Raw genomic sequence first — 20,028 nt, 5'->3', positions numbered from 1 at the left:
CAGTCTGCTGCACGGATAGGTCTTTTTAAGAGGGAAAAGCCAACATTCATCCGGCATCCTCAGAATGGGGTATAGGTTACATGTGTGCTCAGGCTGCCCGGCTCCTCACTCAAGCTAACTTTTTCCTATTTCCACCTGCATCACCAACTCAGTGTTTCAGCATGCATTTCAGGACACCTCCCTCCTAGACTCTTTTCAGACGCTATATGCGGACACATCTCTTATTTTCCTGTGGCCACTTCTGAGTTGCTCAAAAGATAGAGACGAACAGGGTTGGAAGGCATCAAGCTCGGCCGGGGTGGAATTCCCTATTTGCAGGCAGGGCTCGCCGCGGCTAGAGGGCAGGCTGTCTGCTCAGCCTCACAAGCCCCAATCTTTGAACCTCCTCGGCGCAGGAGGAGGGAAGGAATTTGCACAACGCCAGGTGGACTTTCGGGTTTAGCATAGTAAGGCGCCTGAGACGAGACTGTCGCAGGGGATCCGAAATGACACAGAAAGGGTACGGCTCAAGGGACTTCTGACCAACTCAGCAGGTTTGCAAAGAATCCTCAGGCAAGTTCTTCTGAAGGATCACGAGACAAGACCCGTGAAATTGATGTTTCAGACGAGACAGAGCAGCTCTAGGGAGCAAGAGAACCAGACCCTCCGGCGGGTCCGGCGGAGAACGCAGGCACCGAGGGCGCCCGGCCGGAGCTGCGGGGTCTGGCGGGCGGCAAGCTTACGCGCATGGCTCCCGGCTCGGGCCGCCGCGCGGGGGCAGGGGCAGGAAAGGGACTCGCCCCCGGCTGCCCGGGGAGCCGAGGAGGAACGACCCCGGGGCCTCGCGGTGCCGGATGAATCCCCTGATCCTCCGGCTGCCGGCCCCAGGAACGGGATGGTCGGTGTCCCTCCGGCAGAGGCTCCTGCTGGCCGCGCCCCAGGTCCCCGCTTACTTTTGGTCGCGGCGATGAGGTTCTTGCCGTCCTTGATGAGCTCTTTGATGAACTTGTTGGTCCTCTCCAGCTCCGCTTCGTGGGCACGGATCCTCTCCCGGAACCACGGGCTGTCGAGGTAGCAGTCGCTGAACTCCAGGGGCTGCAGCCCCATGACGGCGGCGGTCCGCGCGCACAACCCGAGCAGGGCGCCGGGGCCAGGTGAGGGGCCGCAAGCGTAGCAAGCGCCGGAGAAGCTAGGAGCCCCGGGCGTGCGGCGAGAGCAGCGCGGACATGCCCCGAGGAGGTGAGCCGGACCGCACACAGCAGCACGGCGGCGGCGAGCGAGAGCGCGGCGCCGGGATCCCGGCAGCCCCCGCCGAAGCTCGGGCGCCGCGGCCCCGCCCCGCCCGGCCCCGCGCCGCACGCCCTCTCGGAGGCCCAGGCCCGCCCCGCCCGGCCCCGCCCCGCGCGCGCCCCTGTCTTGTTCCTCCGCCTTCCTCCTTCCTCCTCTCCCTGCCTTCCCCGAACGTCTCTTCCTTCTTTTCCTTCTCTTCCCCAAGCGCAGTGGCCCCTCCTCTTCCTTCCGAGGCTTCCTTGGTGTATAATTTCGCCCTGCGGCTCACCTCCAGCCCCAGGCGCGAGCGCCTCCCCTTTTCTTGGCTCCCCTCTTCCGAGTGACTCACTGTCGGCTCCCCGATGCGGGGGAACCTGACCGGGACCAGGAAGGGGCATCTTCAGAGCATCTGTAATACTCCTCAGCGGGCGGCATGACTCTGAGGTCTGGCTTGCTGGGTTTGACGATTTGACTTCTAGGTTTCATCCTCTCGGGACGGACCCTGAACTGTGAATGGACGCACACGAAGGGCTCTTCTTTTCCCCATTCTCGGCCCTCGTCTAAAGTAAAATGCCTGTAAATCTCCACCTTAGACTGAAAGCTTTCTAAGGGCAAGGAACATTTTCTTGCGGGGCGGGCAGCTGCTCTTACACTCTTCTGTGTAATCACACCGAACGACTTGGTGTAGGGGAGAGGGCGTCAGATCACGGTAGAGTCGTTTCTGCTGTAATCAGCAGATTAAATTTGCCAGGGTTGATTGAGTCGATCTTTATCATACCAAAAATGAGCACCTGAGAACAATTGCCAGGTTCTCTGTGGTTTTCACCAGGTGGGCGTAACGATCAAATGAGAATTTGTCAGTACACCCTGAAAAGGGGTACTTTTCAATGTGTCCTCAAACAATTCAATATGCCCTCAAAATGTTAATAAGACGCTCTGAATGATTGAAATCCTTACCTCAAAGAAACCGATTGTTCATTAGAGTAACTTTTAATAATAGCAGCTAACAGTTTATTAGGGGGCCCCTGGTAGCTCAGTTGCTACAGAATCCGCCTGCAATGCAGGAGACCCAGGTTCGATCCCTGGGTTGGGGAGAGCCCCTGAAGAAGGAAATGGCAACCCGCTCCAGTATTCTTGCCTGGAAAATCCCATAGACAGAGGTCCATGGGGTCGCCAAGAGTCGGACACAATTTAGCGACTAAACAACAGCAACAACGGTTTATTAAGCAATTATTATCTGCCAGGCACACAACAGGAACTCTGTATACATTTTTACAAGCTCAGGAACAACATATGTTTACATATATAGGTTCACTTGTGATGTTAATATCACCAAGGGACTTCAAAGTGGTTCTTTAAAAGGCACAGATTGCTAGCTGGGTAGTTGAGACTCTGAGCAGTTGTAGGAGTTACTCTTAGGAACTAGTTTAAAAAGCCTCCTACTCAATATGCTCTTTTTGTTACAAAACACCCTGCAAGTGGCTAGCCCACAGATTAAACAGATAAACATTATTACTTTTAATGTCCAGCCTCCAGAGAGTTCAAAATGTTTTACAAATAAATTTTACCCCTTGAAAATCCGGGTGCTGGCTACAATCTGCAGGGGAGCTGGACTCTACAGAAAAGAAAAGAGGCAAATAAAACAGGGAAAGACAAGAACAGGAGGGATGTAAACAGTTGGCTGTTAACTAAACAGCCAAACACTGACAGGCACTGGATCATTTGGACAAAATCCTAAACCTTTCCTCATAAAAAGGGGCTGCTGACACCTCCAAGTTAACATCTGAGTCAGCAACTCCATTCCCTCGGCATATAACCAAGAGAAATGAAAACATATGCTAATGCTAAGTCACTTGTCCACGCAAATGCTTGTTCTTGGTAACAGTGTTCATAATAGGCAAAAAGTGGGCTCAACCCAAATGTCCACCAGCTGACGAGTGGATAAATCTGTATCTATACAATGGAATGGACTTCCCTGGTGGCTCAGATGGTAAAGAATCTGCCTGCAAGGCAGGAGACCTGGGTTCCATCCCTGGGTGGGGAAGATCCCCTGGAGAAGGGAATGGCTACCCACTCCAGTATTCTTGCCTGGAAAACTCCATGGACAGAGGAGCCTGGTGGGCTGCAGTCCATAGGGTCGCAAAGAATCGGACTGAACAATTAACACTTTCACATACACTTTGACATACAATGAAATGGGCTTTCCAGGTGGCGCTAGTGGTAAAGAACTCTCTTGCCAATGCAGGAGGCTAAGAGACACAGGTTCGATCCCTAGGTTGGGAAGATCCACTCCAGTATTGTTGATGGAGAAGCCCATGAACAGAGGAGCCTGGCAGGCTATGTTCCATGGGGTCGTAAAGAGTCAGACAAGGCTGAAGCGACTTAGCATGCATGCACATACAATGGAATAATTCATCTACAATGAAAAGGAGTGAAGTACTGAGGCATGCTGCAACAGGATGAGCCTTGAAAACACCATGCTAAGTGAAAGAAGCCAGCCACAAAACGCAACATGTAATATTATTCAGTATGAAGTGTCCGGATATAAATCAGGAGTGGGGTCAAGGTCTTATGGAAGGAGTCATTAAACAGTGAAGAGAAGAACCAGTAGGGGTTGGCTGCAAAATAGCAGATGGGAACAGAGGAATCCAGACAAGAAAGCAGCCTGTGCAAGCCCCTGGGTTGGGAGTCTGTTACATTCTGGAAACTGAAAGAGAAGATCAGGCATCAAGCTCAGTAAGTGAGAGAAACCAGCTCAAGACGATGCTGGGTGCTAGAGGGTGCGCAGGGGTCAGACCCAGCAAAGGCTCACAGGCCATATACAGTGATGAAATTGCTACATACTAAGGTATGGGGGAGTCATACTGGCTTTTACATGAATTAACTCAAATTTTATGCTAAAACAGCCTGTTTGTGGCCTATCAAACACACACTGTTCATCTGCTTGAATTTTTAAAGAAAAGGGTGCATTCACCAGAAGTGAAGAATGTCCATGTTAAACATAAAGATTCAGGAGGTTCCCCTGGTGGTCCAGTGGTTAAGACTGTGCTTCCAACTGAAGGATGCAGGGATGATTCCTGGTCGAGAAACTAAGATCCAACATGCCTGGGCGGCACAGCCAAAAAAAAAATCAAGATTGAACGCCTCCCTTTCGGGGACGCCTGTGCTGGTACTCCTTCGATGATAAGACTCCCTTCCCAGGCCAGGGCTGCACTGACCCACTGAGTTCCTGCTGACCTGGTTTGTTTCATTTTTCTTGAGACCTTGAAAGAATGTATCCCTGACTTATTTGATGTTCTTTGTTCTGACAAGACATAAAACTGTGCTGAACATCATGCTTCTTTGGAGCAGTTCCTCAGGGCTATCTGAGAGGCTGTCTTCTGGGCTATAATTTTCAGTTTGGCTCAAATAAAACTCTTTTCTTTTCCTACTGTAGATCGTGTATTGATTATAGGATTCGGGATTATATCCTAATGCTATGGGGAGCCTATGAAGAGTTTTCAGCATGGTGGTAAGGTGATCTGGTTTGGGTTTCCTCTCCGGGTGCTATGTGGGGAATGGGAATCCAGAGGGAAGGCTTTTGGAGTTGTCTGGGCAAGAAATGGTAAAGCTGTCACCCAAGTGACAGTGGAGACAGAGAGTAGTGGATCAAAATGTACTTTAGAGGGAGATTCTGAGACTTCATAGGGCTTCCCAGGTGGTGCTTGTGGTAAAGACCCGCCTGCCAATGCAGCAGACCTAAGAGACTCAGGGTCAGGAAGATCCCCTGGAGGAGGGCATGACAACCCACTCCAGTATTCTTGCCTGGAGAATCCCATGGACAGAGGAGCCTGGCGGGCTACAGTCCTTGCAAAGAGTTGGACACGACTGAATCGACTTAGCACATAGCACACTGGGACTTGACCACAGCCTGGATATAGAAATGAGGAAGAAAGCGACAAAGACGGACCCAGGCTCCTGGCATAAGTTAGGTGGACAACTATGAACGCTACTGAACATCGACTGCAAAGAAAACCAGAGATAGAAGTTCATGTGGTGGTGGTTAACTGAGATGGGCAAAATCAGTTTCAATTTCAGACTCATTAGGTGCCTGAGAGAGAAGCAAGTATATATGTCAGGTGGGCACTTGTATGCTTCACTCAGTGCCTGGAAGAATTAATAATTTTATCTTTTTTTTAATTTTTAAAAAAAATTATTTATTTATTTTGATGATGCTAGGTCTAAATTGTAACATGTGGGATCTTTAGTTGTGGTGTATGGGATCTAGTTCCATTACCAAGGATCGAACCGAGGCCCCCTACAATGGGAGCAGAGTCTTAGCCACTGGGCCACCAGGGAAGTCTTATTTATTTATTTATTTATTTAACTGCCCTATGTCTTAGTTGCCACATGCGGGATCTTTCATTGTGGCATCTGAACTCAGTTGCGGCACGTGGGATCTAGCCTCTGCATTGGGAATGTGGCGTCTAACCACTGGACCACCAGGGAAGTCCTGAGTTAAGGATTTGAATCAATGAAAGTTGGTCAGGTTCCTCTGTCTAGATAAAACAGACGTTAACTCAGATGAAACCTTCTCTTTATGCAGGTTCCCTAGGTTCCGCTACATACAGTAGTGTCTCCCTGATGAGTCACAAGGTTGCTACCTGTACAGTCAAGTGTGGCTTCTCCTGAATCTTTGAATATATTTCAGGCAGTGAGTCAGTTAGGTTCAGATTATAACAGAAAATCCAAAGTAACAGTGATTTAAATAATAAGAAATTTATGTCTCTCTTTCATCCATGAGTAAATAATCTAACCTGATTCCATAGTCCCCAGTCTCCTAGAGTTCCTGTTGTGAAGGAGGAAGGGAAAAGATAAACTGCCCACCACCTCCCCAAGCTGAATCAGCATCTTTTCTCAGCCTTCCTGCAGGTCTTAGACAACATTTTGCTTTTTATCTCACTGGCCAGAACTTAATCACATGACTACACTTCCCTGCAAGGGAAAATGGAAAGTGTGGTCTTTTGTCCAGGTACACTGCCACCCTAAATGAAATCTGAATTTTCTTACAAAGAGACAATCAATTTTGAGCCGGAACCTGGGAGCCTCTGGCTCAGGCTGACACTTTTGTCAGTGAGGTACATAGATTATAGCTATGGCAAAACATAAATGATATGATGAGAAGAAACAGAATATTAATCTTTTGAGTATCTTCCAACCTGTGTTAGGCTGGTTTCTCTCACAAGTATTAAAGAGGGAAAATGCCAAAATAAACAAGAAATTATTGGATCATAACACTGAAAACCTCCGTGGAGAAGTAGGGTATAGGCTTCTGAAGTTGTCACCACTCCAGCTTTATTTCTGTATGATTCTCTCAGCTCTTCCCCCTTGTTGGTGTTACCTTCAGTCTCCAGAAAGCTTCCTTCATGAGAACCAAATGGCCTCAAAGTTTGCAGATTTACCTATAAAATAGTATCCCTTCCAGTGCTAGAAAGATGCTGCCTATCGTAATTACTTCACTCGGGACATCGAACGAGTTTAGGAGCCTGCCAAGCCTCACTCACTTAAACCTGTAGGCCAAGAGACTTGTTGGTGGTCCAGTGGTTAAGCGTCTGCCTTGCCATGCAGGGGACAAGGGTTCGATCCCGGGTAGGGGAACTGGGATCCCACATGTCCCAGCAAGGGGGTTGGGGTGGCGTGGCAGAACTAGGCGCATGCGCCAGCTATTGCGCCTGCGCACCACAACTGGAGAGTCTGTGTGCACAAGGAAAGATCCCACAGGACGCAGCAAAGATCCCGCGTGCCACAGCTAAGACCTGACAAAGCCAAAAAAATAAATGTTTTTAAAAAGCAAACCTGGAGGCTTGTCCTTCAACTAACCACTGGGGCAAATGCAGTAATTCCAAGTAGCTTCAGACAACCCAGAGGCCACCCTTTGAGTTGGGGGTGGGTTAACTCACCAAGATATGAGGATAGTACACAGTGAATTTTGTGAACTAGTAATCTACAAAATATAATGGCAATGGCTGCCCAATAATATGAAAATGCTTAATCTATTGACATGTACCCTGAAATGTACACTTAAAAATAGCTAAAATGGTAAATGTTGTAATGTGCATTCCCCACAATAAAAAAATAAAAAGAAACAATAAAGCATAATGAAGGAAAAGTGAAAGACCCCCTTCCCATTCGTAACCAATGTTAGCAGTTTGGAGTGTATGTTTTCTTAAAGAGAAGTTATCACAGAATAATAGCTGTCTAAATGTGCTTGGTATTTTCATTACATCTGTATTTTTAAAAGAACTATTTTCTTCACAGAACCCTGTTGAGAGTTCGTGAACCAGCAATGTGGCTAATGCAATTTGAGAAATTCTATTCTGAGAGCAGCACATTGCACAAGCTCTGCTGAGAGTCCAGCCAGGATCTCTGTGTGATGGTTATCCTGTGTGTCAGTTTGACTGGGCTGAGAGCTTCCCAGAGAGCTGGTAAACATTACTTCTGGGTGTGTCAATACATTTGAATCAGTGGACTGAGTGAGAAAGATGGCTCTTACCAGTACAGGTGGGCATTATCCAACTCATTGAGGGGCTGAACACAAAAGGCAGAGGAAGGCTAAATACCCTCTCTTCCTTCTCGAGCTGAGACCTCCATCCTCCTCTGCCCTCGGACACTGATGCTCCTTGTTTTCTGGCTTCACACTTGGACTGGGGTTCACACCAAGGCTTTCCTGGATCTTCAGCCTGCAAATGGCAGATTGTGAGATTTCTTGACCTCCATAATTACTGCATGAGCCAATTCCTATAGTAAACCACAGCCAATCAATGCGCCTTCCTCTCCCTCTCCCTTTCTCCATATGTATCTATGTCTGTACCGAGCAGTGCTCAGTCACTTCAGTCGTTTCTGACTCTTTGCAACTCTATGGACTGTAGCCCATCAGGCGCCTCTGTCCATGGGATTCTCCAGGCAAGAATACTGGACTGGGTTGCCATGCCCTCCTCCAGGGGATCTTCCCAACCCAGAAATCAAACCCATGTCTTCTGCGTCTCCTGCATTACAAGGGCATATTTACCACTGAACCCCTGGGGAAGCCCATCTATACCAATACATTGATATTAATATAGTGATATCTATTGATACACAGATATTTGTTGTTTAGTTGCTAAGTCTTGTTTGACTCTGCAACCCCATGGACTGTAACCCTCCAGGCTCCTCTGTCCATGGAGATTTTCCAGGCAAGAATATTGGGGTGGGTAGCCATTTTGTCCTCTTTCTGACCCAGAGATGGAACCGGTGACTCCTGCATTGGCGGACAGATTCTTTACTGCTGAGCCACCAGAGAAGCCTGTATATAGACATAGATATATCTTATCTTCTATTAGTTGATTATGCTTCTCTAGAGAACCCTGACTAATAAACTCTGTATCTTCCAGGACTGCAGCTGGTAAACCCACGTGGTATAGAAAAATTGTTACTCCTGCCTCTAGTAGTAACTGTCCTTCCAGTATATGCTGGGAAATATGCTAGAACCAGGAAGACAACAGTGAACACAAGAAGTACAATTCATGCCCTCATGGAGCAGCAGTCTCCAGTCAGAGAGAAAGTGTGGATCAAATAATTACAAACACAAATATAAATACTTCGTGAAAATCCTGGTAAGTGCTGAGGAAGAGATGCACAGGTGTTAAACAGGGTAACTTGGCCTATCCTGAGACGGTACTGAGGAACTAACGATTGAACTGACAACTGCGGATGAGGAGTTATGGGTGGACATGAAATGGATGAGACCTGCAGAAGGAAGAAGCGCCCCCAGGGAAAGGTATTCAGTCAGCAAATATTGATTTGAACTGTGGTGCTGGAGAAGACCCTTGAGAGTCCCGTGGACTGCAAGGAGATCAAACCAAACAGTCCTAAAGAAAATCAACTCAGAATACTCATTGCAAGGACTGATGCTGAAGCTGAAGCTCCAATACTTTGGCCACAGGAAACTGAAAGAGGCCCTGGGGCTAAAGCACCACGGGCTGAGCTACAGCCGCCCCAAGATGGCGCGAAGGCCCTTCCCCTCAGCTCCTGCACCAGGCTCTCTTCTTCACTCAACGACATTAAGCCTGGGTTTCAGAACCCCTCCAGGGTTCCCTGATTGCTTCTAGGAGGAGCTCACTTTTCCCAACACTCCTAGACATCATAACTTGGAAGAGTTTGGAATCCCAAGGAAGTTCTAGAATGACTCTACTTAACTAAGGATATTCAGTCAGCAAATATTGATTTGAACTGTGGTGTTGGAGAAGACTCTTGAGAGTCCCTTGGACTGCAAGGAGATCAAACCAGTCAGTCCTAAAGAAAATCAACCCTGAATATTCATTGCAAGGACTAATGCTGAAGCTGAAGTGCCACTACCTTGGCCACCTGATGTGAAGAGCTGACTCATTGGAAAAAGAGCCCAATGCTTTTGGAGAAAGCATCTTTCCTCATTGGAAAGACTGAGGGCAGGAGGAGAAGGGGGCGGCAGAGAATGAGATGGTTGGATGGCATTGCCGACTCAGTGGGCATGAGTTTGGGCCAAACTCTGGGAGCTAGTGAAGGACAGGGAAGCCTGGGGTGCTGCAGTCCATGGAGTTGCAGAGAGTTGGACACGACTGAGAAACTGAACAGCAACCTGGAGTGGGCAATGCGCTGTGGAGAGTCCTGCAAGGAATACTAAAGCCAGACAGCCTCCAATCTCAACATGTTTACAATCTAACGTGCTCAATCTCACCCGCGGGTTATTACCCAAAAAAGCACCCTGCTGCTTGGCCCAGGCAGCATGGTGGTCTGGCTGAGAAATGGATGTTCCCAGTGAAGCTGGGATGGGGGAATTGGAAATTAGTGTGTTGGCAGGGAAGGGAGAGAGATTTTCCAATTCTGTCACATGTGAGTTAAAATCCTCTGAAGAAATCTGGGACAATTATCTTTTCAAGATTGGAGTTAGAAGAACCGGGCCGGCTCAGAGACCCGGGTCAAGCACACAGGCAGGACCCTCCCCAGGTGGCATGCCCTGCCCTTGTGTAATCCTTGTTTCCCCTGCCCCAGCTTCTGGAGAGGCCTGCTGTGGAGAAAAGGGAGCTGGGTATGCCATCTTGCATTTGCTGATGCAATATCAGCAGGCACTCCCACTGCCCTTGGGCCCCTCAGGCAAATGCTGCCCTATTTCCTATAACATATGGGTTAAACGACCCAAGCCAGTGGCCTTGCAGTATCTTTTATCCAAAGAGTAATTGTTTTAAAAAAAAAAAATGTGGAGGAAGAAGAAGAGCTCTAAAGAGTATGTTTCTCCCCACTAGCCCAAGTGATCCTGGCATGACCCAGAGAGAGCTTTCCGCAGGGTGACCTTCAACCAGGCAGTTACTCTGTCACTAGAAAGCTGATCTGCCATGAATAGGGGCATATTCTCAGAGTCCATGGGCACTTCAGTAAAATAAAAAATGAGAACATATAAATACTCATGTCTTCTGATGCAATGATTCCAGACCTAGCAATTTGTCCCAAGGGGAAAAAAGATTTATTTTGGCTCCGCCATGTGGCATGCAGGATCTTAGTTCCCTGACCAGAGATTGAACCTGTGCCCCCTGCAGTGGAAGCAAAGAGTAAACCTACTGGACTGCCAGGGAAGTCTCAAAATAACTTTTTTAGATATACACACTTAAGGCTATTTGTTGCAGAGGAAAATAAGGAATCAATCTAATAATAGAAAATATTAAATCAGCAGATATCAGCTCAGCAGACTCACGTGTTCATGGGCTTTGATGCCACTGATATGATCATGTTTTTGCTCTCGGTAGTGGATACTGGAAGGCTGCCTTCACTCCCACTTCCCCAGAGCACTCTGATTTCCACCTGGGTGATCATTTTCCCACAAAACACAGTGTCTCGGTAGAATGCGTGTGCCTACTTCATACCAGGAAACCCAAAGAGAGCTGTGGAGGCTCCTTCTGCTAATCCCTCCTCTCAGGCCTGCCACTGCCAAAGGCTGGGCATGTGACTGCCCTCAGCCAACCACACTCTCTTTCCCAGGACTTTGACTCTCGAGCCTAGGAAAACACAGACCGGCTTTACTGTCTGTCCAGCCAAGTGTGTCGAAAGAGACCTGCTGCCTGGCAGGCTACCCACATTCTTATTCCCAGAATGGTTCTTCAGTCTTCCTTTAGCACCCCACATACTTCACTTAAGTTGCCAAAATCAGGGGGTGTTTTTTTCGCAACCCAGGAAGAATGGTATTTACCTACATTGGCAGTAGAAGACAATGGACCTTTAGGGACATTGTAGGGCACTTGGAATTGGTTATCTGGCTGAGCTAGAGTAGAAAACTGTTTGTTGTTTACTTGCTAAGTTGTGTCTTTTTGCAACCCCATGGACTGTAGCCTCCCAGGCTCCTCTGTCCATGGGGTATTTCCAGCAAGAATACTGGAGTGGGTTCGTCCTGACACAGGGATAGAATTCTGGTCTCCTGCATTGCAGGCGAATCCTTTACCGACTGAGCCACCAGGGAAGCCCAGTTATCTGTTGGAGCATCTAATTCCTGGCACAAGGCTCCACTGCACTTTCTTGTTCTGCCTTGTCAACCACGAAGTCCTCATATTCCAAAATGTGAAGCAATGAGATGACTGGGCCTCCACGAGCCTGAACCTTGAGAGACTATGAGAAGCGGATACACTCATTGACTTGCATAGATTAGGTAACTTGAGTAAGAAATAAACTCTTGTGGGGAGTTGACTGTTACCATGGTATAGCCGCTCCTATTCTAACACAGAAGAATTCCAAGACCTTAGGAAGGGGGAAGAATGTCGCTAATAGGATTGAATAATACATGCAAGAGAAGGCCAATTTTCAAAAAATTTAAAGTTTTCTTTATTTAATGGGTACAGAGATTTGTTTAGGATGATGACAGAATTCTGGAAATAGTGATGATGGTTGAGCAACATTGTGAATGCTCTGAATGCTGCTGAGTTGTACACTTAAAAATGGTTTCAGTGATAAATTCTATGTTTTGTATATTTTGCCACAATTAGAAAATAACCCCAAGTTTTTTCTATCAAAATCTTCCAGTAATGCTATGGGTTGGAAATATAGCCATTCATATATTGTTGTCGAGAAAATAAATAGGTACTTCTTTCTGGATGAAATTTTGGTGATAAAAACAAGGCCTTTGATAGGAAGCCCTTTGATTCATTTATTCCTCTTCTGGAAATGTGACCTAAAATTAAAAAAATAACTTACAAAGTTTTACATAAAATTATAATGACTCCAGCACAGTTTTTAAAAACTAAAAATGTGAAACAGTGGGCCACAGGGGATTGGGCATATAATTTAAGGTATATTCATATAATTGAACATCTATTTCTGCTTTATTGACTATGCCAAAGCCTTTGACTGTGTGGATCACAATAAACTATGGAAAATTATGAAAGAGATGGGAATACCAGAGCACCTGACCTGCCTCTTGAGAAACCTGTATGCAGGTCAGGAAGCAACAGTTAGAACTGGACATAGAACAACAGACTGGTTCCAAATAGAAAAAGGAATACGTCAAGGCTGTATATTGTCACCCTGTTTATTTAACTTATATGCAGAGTACATCATGAGAAATGCTGGACTGGAAGAACCACAAGCTTGAATCAAGATTGCCGGGAGAAATATCAATAACCTCAGATATGCAGATGACACCACCCTTATGGCAGAAAGTGAGGAGGAACTAAAAAGCCTCTTGATGAAAGTGAAAAAGGAGACTGAAAAAGTTGGTCTAAAGCTCAACATTCAGAAAACTAAGATTGTGGCATCTGCTCCCATCACTTCATGGGAAATAGATGGGGAAACAGTGGAAACAGTGTCAGACTTTATTTTTGGGGGCTCCAAAATCACTGCAGATGGTGATTGCAGCCATGAAATTAAAAGACGCTTGCTCCTTGGAAGGAAAGTTATGACCCACCTAGATAGCATATTCAAAAGCAGAGACATTACTTTGCCAACAAAGGTCCGTCTAGTCAAGGCTATGGTTTTTCCAGTGGTCATGTATGGATGTGAGAGTTGGACTGTGAAGAAGGCTGAGTGCCAAAGAATTGATGGTTTTGAACTGTGGTGTTGGAGAGACTCTTGAGAGTCCCTTGGACTGCAAGGAGATCCAACCAGTCCATTCTAAAGGAGATCAGTCCTGGGTGTTCATTGGAAGGACTGATGCTAAAGCTGAAACTCCAATACTTTGGCCACCTCATGCGAAGAGTTGACTCATTGGAAAAGACCCTGATGCTGGGAGGGATTGGGGGCAGGAGGAGAAGGGGATGACAGAGGATGAAATGGCTGGATGGCTTCACCAACACGATGGACATGAGTTTGAGTAAATTCCAGGAGTTGGTGATGGACAGGGAGGCCTGGCGTGCTGTGATTCATGGGATCGCAGAGTCGGACACAACTGAGCGACTGAACTGAACTGATGAACCTATTTATAACTGTAGTACAGACGAATGTTTAATGAGGAATACTGGAGAACTGCTCCAATATAATCTTAAGTGAAAAAAATACAAACCTTTGTTCTTGAGCAGTGAGTTCCTAGATATAAGTTTGGTTTGACAGTATTGATTTTTGTTTGTTTGTTTGTTTGAATTGTATTTATTATGTGGTTGTCTAGGGTCTCAGTTGTGGCATGCGGGCTTCCATAATTACATGAAAACTCTTAGTTGTGGCATGTGGAATCTTAGTTCCCCAACGTGGGACTGAACCTGAGTTCCCTCCGTTGCACGGCAATTCCTAGCCAGTGAACTATCAGGGAAGTCCCAGTATTTATTCTTAATGAATGTATGCTGACTTTCTGTTCATGAAATTATTTTCTAAGATTGTTAACCATGGTTGCATGATTACAATTAAAAGTTCTCTAAATATCTCAGGATACAACTTTTCTGGGAATAAAAACAAACTCATTAAAATAAATTTCAAGAAGATCTCCTCCTGTTTCTTACCTTTCTTGCATTTTGGTTCTGTCCTGCCATAACTCGTTTTCCTCTTTCCATCTGAAGGTAATTATTGAGAGAAGAATGGAGAAAAAGAGTTTCATTAGTTCTGCTTCTCTGTTATCTTTTTCACATTACATCATCTTTCCCCAGAGTCTTTTGTGTTTTTGTTCTTGCTATGAACATGACCTTAAAAGGACCCTTTTTGTCTTTCTGCTATTTTTCACATCTCTAAGCTCATTCTGGATCTGCTTTTTCAGATATTGCTAGTTAAGGGTCGTGCTTTAATAACATACTGCTCACTGGTATTTAGATAAATGTACACATCTATCCATTATCTCATGTTTTTGGCACAGTAGAGGAATGCGTCTGCAGCCACTCCTGGTTTTTTGAAGATATTGCTCTTTCTTTCTTGTTGGAGTTATTATGTTTTACAGGTTTCATTTATTTGGTCGTGCCCAGTCTTAATTGTGGCATGGGAACTCTAAGTTTTGTCATATGGGGACTGGTTCCCTGACCAGGGATGGAACCCAGGCTCCCTGCACTGGGAGTGCAGAGTCTTAGCCATGCGTCCACCAGAGAAATCCCCCTACTGGAATTATTTAAGACAATCATCTTCAACTTGACTTACACGGACCCCAAGAGTATGTAAAAATTTCCCCAAAATTACTTTTGGCAGGGAAAATTTTATTTCCAGATCCCCAGTTTCCATTTGGTCTTTTGCCTAAAATTGATCTGTTTGAAAAGCTATCTTACAAGTTCTCCTGCCCACCTCCCCATTCACAATAACCCTTTTCCCAAAGAAGAGGAGAAGGCAGAAAATCATACTGCAAGTTCGTTCATCTGCGTCCTTGTTCTGAGATGTAAGATTCTCCAGGATAGCTGGGGGAAATTTCAAATATTTTTTCTGGAAGCCTTCTGTAATGATTAACCCACCAAAGTGCTTTTGTCTTTCCCTGTCTTTTGCACATTTCTGTTAAAAGTAACAATGGCCTTAGCAAGTGTCCCATTGAGGTATTCTGAATATGTTAAGGTGAGGTGGTAGGAATGATGACAGTTTTCCTTTATCAACTTGCCTCTCCCATCTTCAAATATAATTAGGGAATGCATGATCCTTGAGGGAGAAACACATGAAAGCAAAGAAAATATCCTTAAGAAATATTGAACACTGGGACTTCCCTGGTGGTCCAGTGGTTGGGACTCTACTCCACTGCAAGAGGCGTGAGTTTGATGCCTGGTGGGAGAACTAGGATCCTGTACGCTACAAGGTGCAGCCAAAAACTAATAACAAAACAAAAACAGAGAAAGAAATATTGAACATTAAAAATGATTCTCCTCTTTGAACAGAAGCTTTTTTTTTTTCTCCTTTCGGTCTCTCCTCAATATTCCACTCTAGAATGTGTTGTCAGCTGTAAAGAATGGAAAGAAAAGCACCTTTGAACAGAGTAGTCATGCTGATTCTTTAAAGTATAACTGGAATGTATAATTGCTAAGATTTTTGAGACATGATGAACAAACCCTGTGCAGAAAAAGTTCACGTGATTTATTTCAAAGTGTTTGCATTATTTAAAAAGGTTGTTAAAACTTATTAAATCAGTTCATAATGGGAAATATTGATTTACTGACTCAATCTTTCTGGACCTCAAGATTCCTCTGTAAAATGGGGATAATAATTGTACCCCTTCACTGAGGTTTCTTTTGAGATTAAATGAGTCACCCTGTAATCTCTGCAAAACATGTAGAAGAGTGCCCGGTGCAGAAGAAGGGCTGCCCTACTGCCCTGCTCCCCTTCACCAGTCTGTATTTCCTCTTCTCTTGGTCCATACTCACTCCCTTGATCATCTCACCCACCCTCCTGGCTTTTAATATCATCTATGTGCCAATGATTCCCAATATATACTTTCAGCATCTGCTCAACCTAGAACTCCAGATTCATACTCAACAGCCTCCTGGACCTCTCCACATGGCTATGTACTAGACATCTCAAACTCACTCTCTGCAAATGGACTCCTGTTCTTGCCTCTCCGCAAGCGTTTCCCGTCACTCGACGTCTACACCATCCTTCCAAGTGTTCAAGCCACCAGAACGTGGAGTTAATCTGCACTGCTTTCTTTCTCTCCTCCTCCACATACTGTCTGTGTTCCTGCAGAGATCCAGAATCTGACCACCATTCACTCCCCCAGCACTGCCCTCTGCTGCAAGCCACTGTGGCCTCTCTCCGGGGTCACTGCCACAGACTCCACCTGGGTTCTGCCTCTGCTTTGGCTCGCTGATAGTCTGTCTTCAACAGGTCAGCCAGATTGCTTCTTCTAAAGAGAAAACCAGGAATTCCCTGGTGGTCCAGTGGTTAGGTCTCACAGCTTTCACTGCCAGGGCTGGGGTTCAATCAGGGTCGGAGAATTAAGATTCTGCAACCCACATGGAGTGGCCAAAAGAAAAAAAAATCAAGTTGTATCTTTCTCCTGCTTAAAATTCTTCAGTAGGTGCCCTCCCATACAGAACACAATAACAACTTTTCAAAAACTACATATGTATTCCCGCACATACATATTCATTTTTTAAAAGACTGTATAAATATGCATCAAATTGTTGGCAGGGGTTATCTTAGGGTCGTAATATTACATGTGATTATTTAAAACTATTTGCCTTTTGACCCAACAATATTACTCTTAGTAATTTGTCTACAGGAAAGAATAGGATATGCCCAAAGATATATGTTCAAGAATGCTAGTCACAACAATATTTACACTAGGTAAAAACTGGAAATAGTTTAAGTGGTTAACAATAGGAAAGTACAGTTGACCTTGACTAATTATGGGGCTAGGGTTGCTGACCCTCCTTGAAGTAGAAAATCCGAATAAAACTTCCTGTCGACCCAGCTCTCACGTGGTTCCTCCACATCCACGGTTCCTCTGTATCCACAGTTCGGTATCCTCAGAGTCAGCCAACAGTGGATCAGGTAGTACTGTGGTTCTTCCTGTTTGAAAAATTCTGCACGTAAGTGAACCTGCGCCATTCAAATCTGTGTTAGTCAAGGGTCAAGTGTAGCCTAATCAGTTACATTACAGCAAATGATGGATTAGCTGGCATGGTTGACCTTATCTTTTAAATTTTTAAATTTATCTATTTATTATGTATTTGGCTGTGTCAGGTCGTAGTTGAGGAACAGGGGGTCTCTGCTGCATTATGTGGGATCTTTCGCTGCAGGGTCTTTCGTCGTGGCACCCGGGCTCAGTAGTCAAGGTGTGATCTCAATTAGTTCCTCCAAAGCAGGTGGGATCTGAGTTCTCCGACTAGGGATTGAACCTCCGTCACTTACATTTCAGGGTGGACTCTTAACTTCAGGACCACCAGGAAATCCCTGACCGTATATATATATTTTTAATTAGTAACACACTTTTAATGAAAAAAGATTATGAACTAACAGTACAGTCTGATATTAACTTTGCAAATTAAAAAATGTATATGAAAAGAGAGAAAAAGACAGTAAGGATATGCACCAAAATATCAAAGGACATCATCCAGTAGGAAACAGACACAGGTGGTGGCCGTGGCCTATTAGCAAACCTGCTTGGAATTCACAAACTCAGAGCAAATGTGCAAATTCTAATGAGCACTTCCTGCACATTCTACTATATCAGCTTAAGCAACCGTCTCTTTTATAGCCTCTAGATGCATTCAGACAGTATATCACATAAATAAGAAGATATTTAAAACTGAATTTATGGTAACAAAAATGATTCTTATACTACATACTTAGCAAGTAGAAAAAATAAATACATCCCCTAATACTTCAAGGAATTTAGGCCTTTTAAGTCTTGCCAGATCAGAACAGGTTAAGTTTTTTTTTTTTGCAATGACTGATAAGAGTTTCCTAAGCTTCTTATCAGTTTTTAAACTGTTTGAAAAGAGTAGCTACAAGTGCAGGAAATAAGATGCTTGGCAAGCTCGGTGACTAATATCCAGTTTCTAATTTACAGTTTGATTTTTAAACGTTGAGCTTAAAAGTTAGTTCTTAGAATTTTACGTTTCATGGGTTTCTTGTTACTTATGGAATGAAGTGATCAAAGGAAAAGAAATTCTATATTCAAAACTGCATTTCTTTTCTATTCGGCCTCAGAGATCTTCATCCAAGAACACACTGATACGATTCAGAAGTTTAAGAAGTCATCTCTCTTTCTTCTTTACATAACTGAAGCATAGGTACTATTCAAGTTACCAACTCATTTTCACTGACAAGGAAAACAAACAAGTGAAAAACAGAATACGAAGTTCCTAAGTAGCAGAAGAAACCACAAGGCAATCAGAAATGACCCAAAAGCCAAGCTTGCAATTTTTTTCATGAATTTAGTAATAAGGTCAACCACAAAAGGTGTCAGGTATGCAATAAATAGGCTGGCTTCAGCACATTCCTTTGTTTTACCACTTGCTTTTGACATTAAGGCAAGGAGACTGCCCTTAAAAACCCACATATTGAATACTGAGAACATGACATTTCACCAGACTTTGTTGCAAAACTAGAATTGTGTGAGAACATTGCCACTTTGTTCTTTTGGAACATAAAGCAGAATTTACCAAACAACGGTCCGCATGAAAGGCAGGAAGATCTGATTATGTGCTTATGAGCTTACGGCTTTCTTCTTTATTTTTTTCACCTGGCATTCTTTGAGAACAAACTAAAATTCTCTTGTTTTCTGGAGAGAAAGAGAGAGAGGTAGAAATTACCTAATGTAGAACATGAGCTTCTATCAGTATCAAAACAAGGAAATCAGCTCCAGGCTTAGTTGGAGTGAATGTATGCAGAAGGCTAAGGGTGCCCATTTGGTTTGTCTGCATAGGTGGGTTGAGTCTATATACCACACTTGTTGTTTTTGCTGTTGTTTAGTCACTCAGTCATGGCCGACTCTTTGCGACTCCGTGGACTGTCGCCCACCAGGGTCCTCTGTCCATGGGATTTCCCAGGCAAGAATGCTGGAGTGGGTTGTTAGTGCCTTCTCCAGGGGGTCTTCCCGACCCAGGGACTGAACCCCGTTTGCTGCATTGCAGGTGGATTCTTTAATGCTGAGCCACCTGGGTGTATCTAGCAAATAAAAAAATCAAAATGGTAATGACATCAGTAAAAAACCTCTCTAAGAGAGAGAACAAAGAGAAAATCATTTGCTCCTAGATATTTAGTCAAATCTAAGGTGGAATTTCTCTCCCTGAATTTACTATGGTTCTCCATTAGGAATTATAATGCTTTGGAGGGTGTTACAAGAAAACTATCCTAAAGTCTAAGTTGCTTGTTTTCTTCATGACAGTTAATTTTATTTACTTTTAAAATTTAAAGGGTATTTACTTGTTGAATTTACCTGTGCCAAGTATTTTGTTCTGACATTTGAATTCTTAGCTGTGGCATGGGGGATCTAATTCCCTGACCAGGGACTGAACCTAGACACTGGAAGCTCAGAGTCTTAGCCACTGGACCACCAGGGAAGTCCCAATGCTTAATTTTAAAATTAAGCTTTGCACAAAATAGAGAATAAATATTTCACTGATTGAAAAATGAACAAATTCCAGCTCAAGTCTCTCATCCATCAATAATGCAAAATTAACAGATCTGCACCCTCTGTGTAGGTAGGGGCTACTTCAGTGATATTTGCAATCACAGAGGAGTGAAAGGAGCACCTGTTTGCCAATATACAATCATCAAAGGCACACAAATAATTAACCCTAAACAAACTGAATAACTCTTATTTGGCCCCTAGATACATCCTGAAATTAAAAAGGCTTACTATTGTCAAGTCACTAAGTTGTGTCTGACTCTTTGCCATCCCATGGACTGCAG

The 20,028-nt window shown here is 44.6% G+C and overlaps 1 protein-coding gene and 3 long non-coding RNA genes across 12 annotated transcripts in view; 1 reads left to right on the top strand and 3 right to left on the bottom strand.

The window, feature by feature from the left end:
* Window positions 1–1,661, bottom strand: part of ARHGAP10 (Rho GTPase activating protein 10) — a 385,067-nt gene extending 383,406 nt beyond the window's left edge. For 2 of the 8 annotated variants that reach the window (XM_044930651.2, XR_006545756.2), the window contains exon 1: window positions 933–1,333. In XM_044930651.2, the coding sequence (XP_044786586.1) occupies window positions 933–1,086 (154 nt within the window). In that variant the 5' untranslated portion in view covers window positions 1,087–1,333. Of the gene's footprint in view, window positions 1–932; window positions 1,334–1,537 lie in introns of those variants that run through there. The other 6 variants (XR_003104349.3, XR_006545755.2, XM_045163178.1 and 3 more) reach the window with 5 other exon arrangements.
* Window positions 1,662–2,533: 872 nt separating this feature from the next.
* Window positions 2,534–11,146, bottom strand: LOC112579981. Its single transcript, XR_003104348.3, has 3 exons — window positions 10,991–11,146; window positions 7,781–7,967; window positions 2,534–2,863 (listed from the first exon to the last, which is right to left on the bottom strand). It is a non-coding gene; the product is annotated as an uncharacterized LOC112579981 (long non-coding RNA).
* On the top strand, window positions 7,862–11,152 carry LOC123330049. Its single transcript, XR_006545760.1, has 2 exons — window positions 7,862–7,983; window positions 8,658–11,152. It is a non-coding gene; the product is annotated as an uncharacterized LOC123330049 (long non-coding RNA).
* Window positions 11,153–12,318: 1,166 nt separating this feature from the next.
* On the bottom strand, window positions 12,319–19,162 carry LOC112579980. 2 transcript variants are annotated; one of them, XR_006545758.2, is made up of 5 exons: window positions 18,777–19,162; window positions 17,036–17,178; window positions 16,195–16,609; window positions 14,211–14,261; window positions 12,319–12,454 (listed from the first exon to the last, which is right to left on the bottom strand). It is a non-coding gene; the product is annotated as an uncharacterized LOC112579980 (long non-coding RNA). The 2 variants fall into 2 exon arrangements; XR_006545757.2 differs by having other exon boundaries at window positions 16,195–17,178.
* Between the last annotated feature and the right edge of the window lie 866 nt (window positions 19,163–20,028).

The sequence above is a fragment of the Bubalus bubalis genome, chromosome 17, assembly GCF_019923935.1.
Source record: "Bubalus bubalis isolate 160015118507 breed Murrah chromosome 17, NDDB_SH_1, whole genome shotgun sequence".
Lineage (NCBI taxonomy): Eukaryota > Metazoa > Chordata > Mammalia > Artiodactyla > Bovidae > Bubalus > Bubalus bubalis.
Note: the sequence above shows the minus strand (reverse complement) of the source record. Positions and strands in the feature narration are given on the sequence as shown.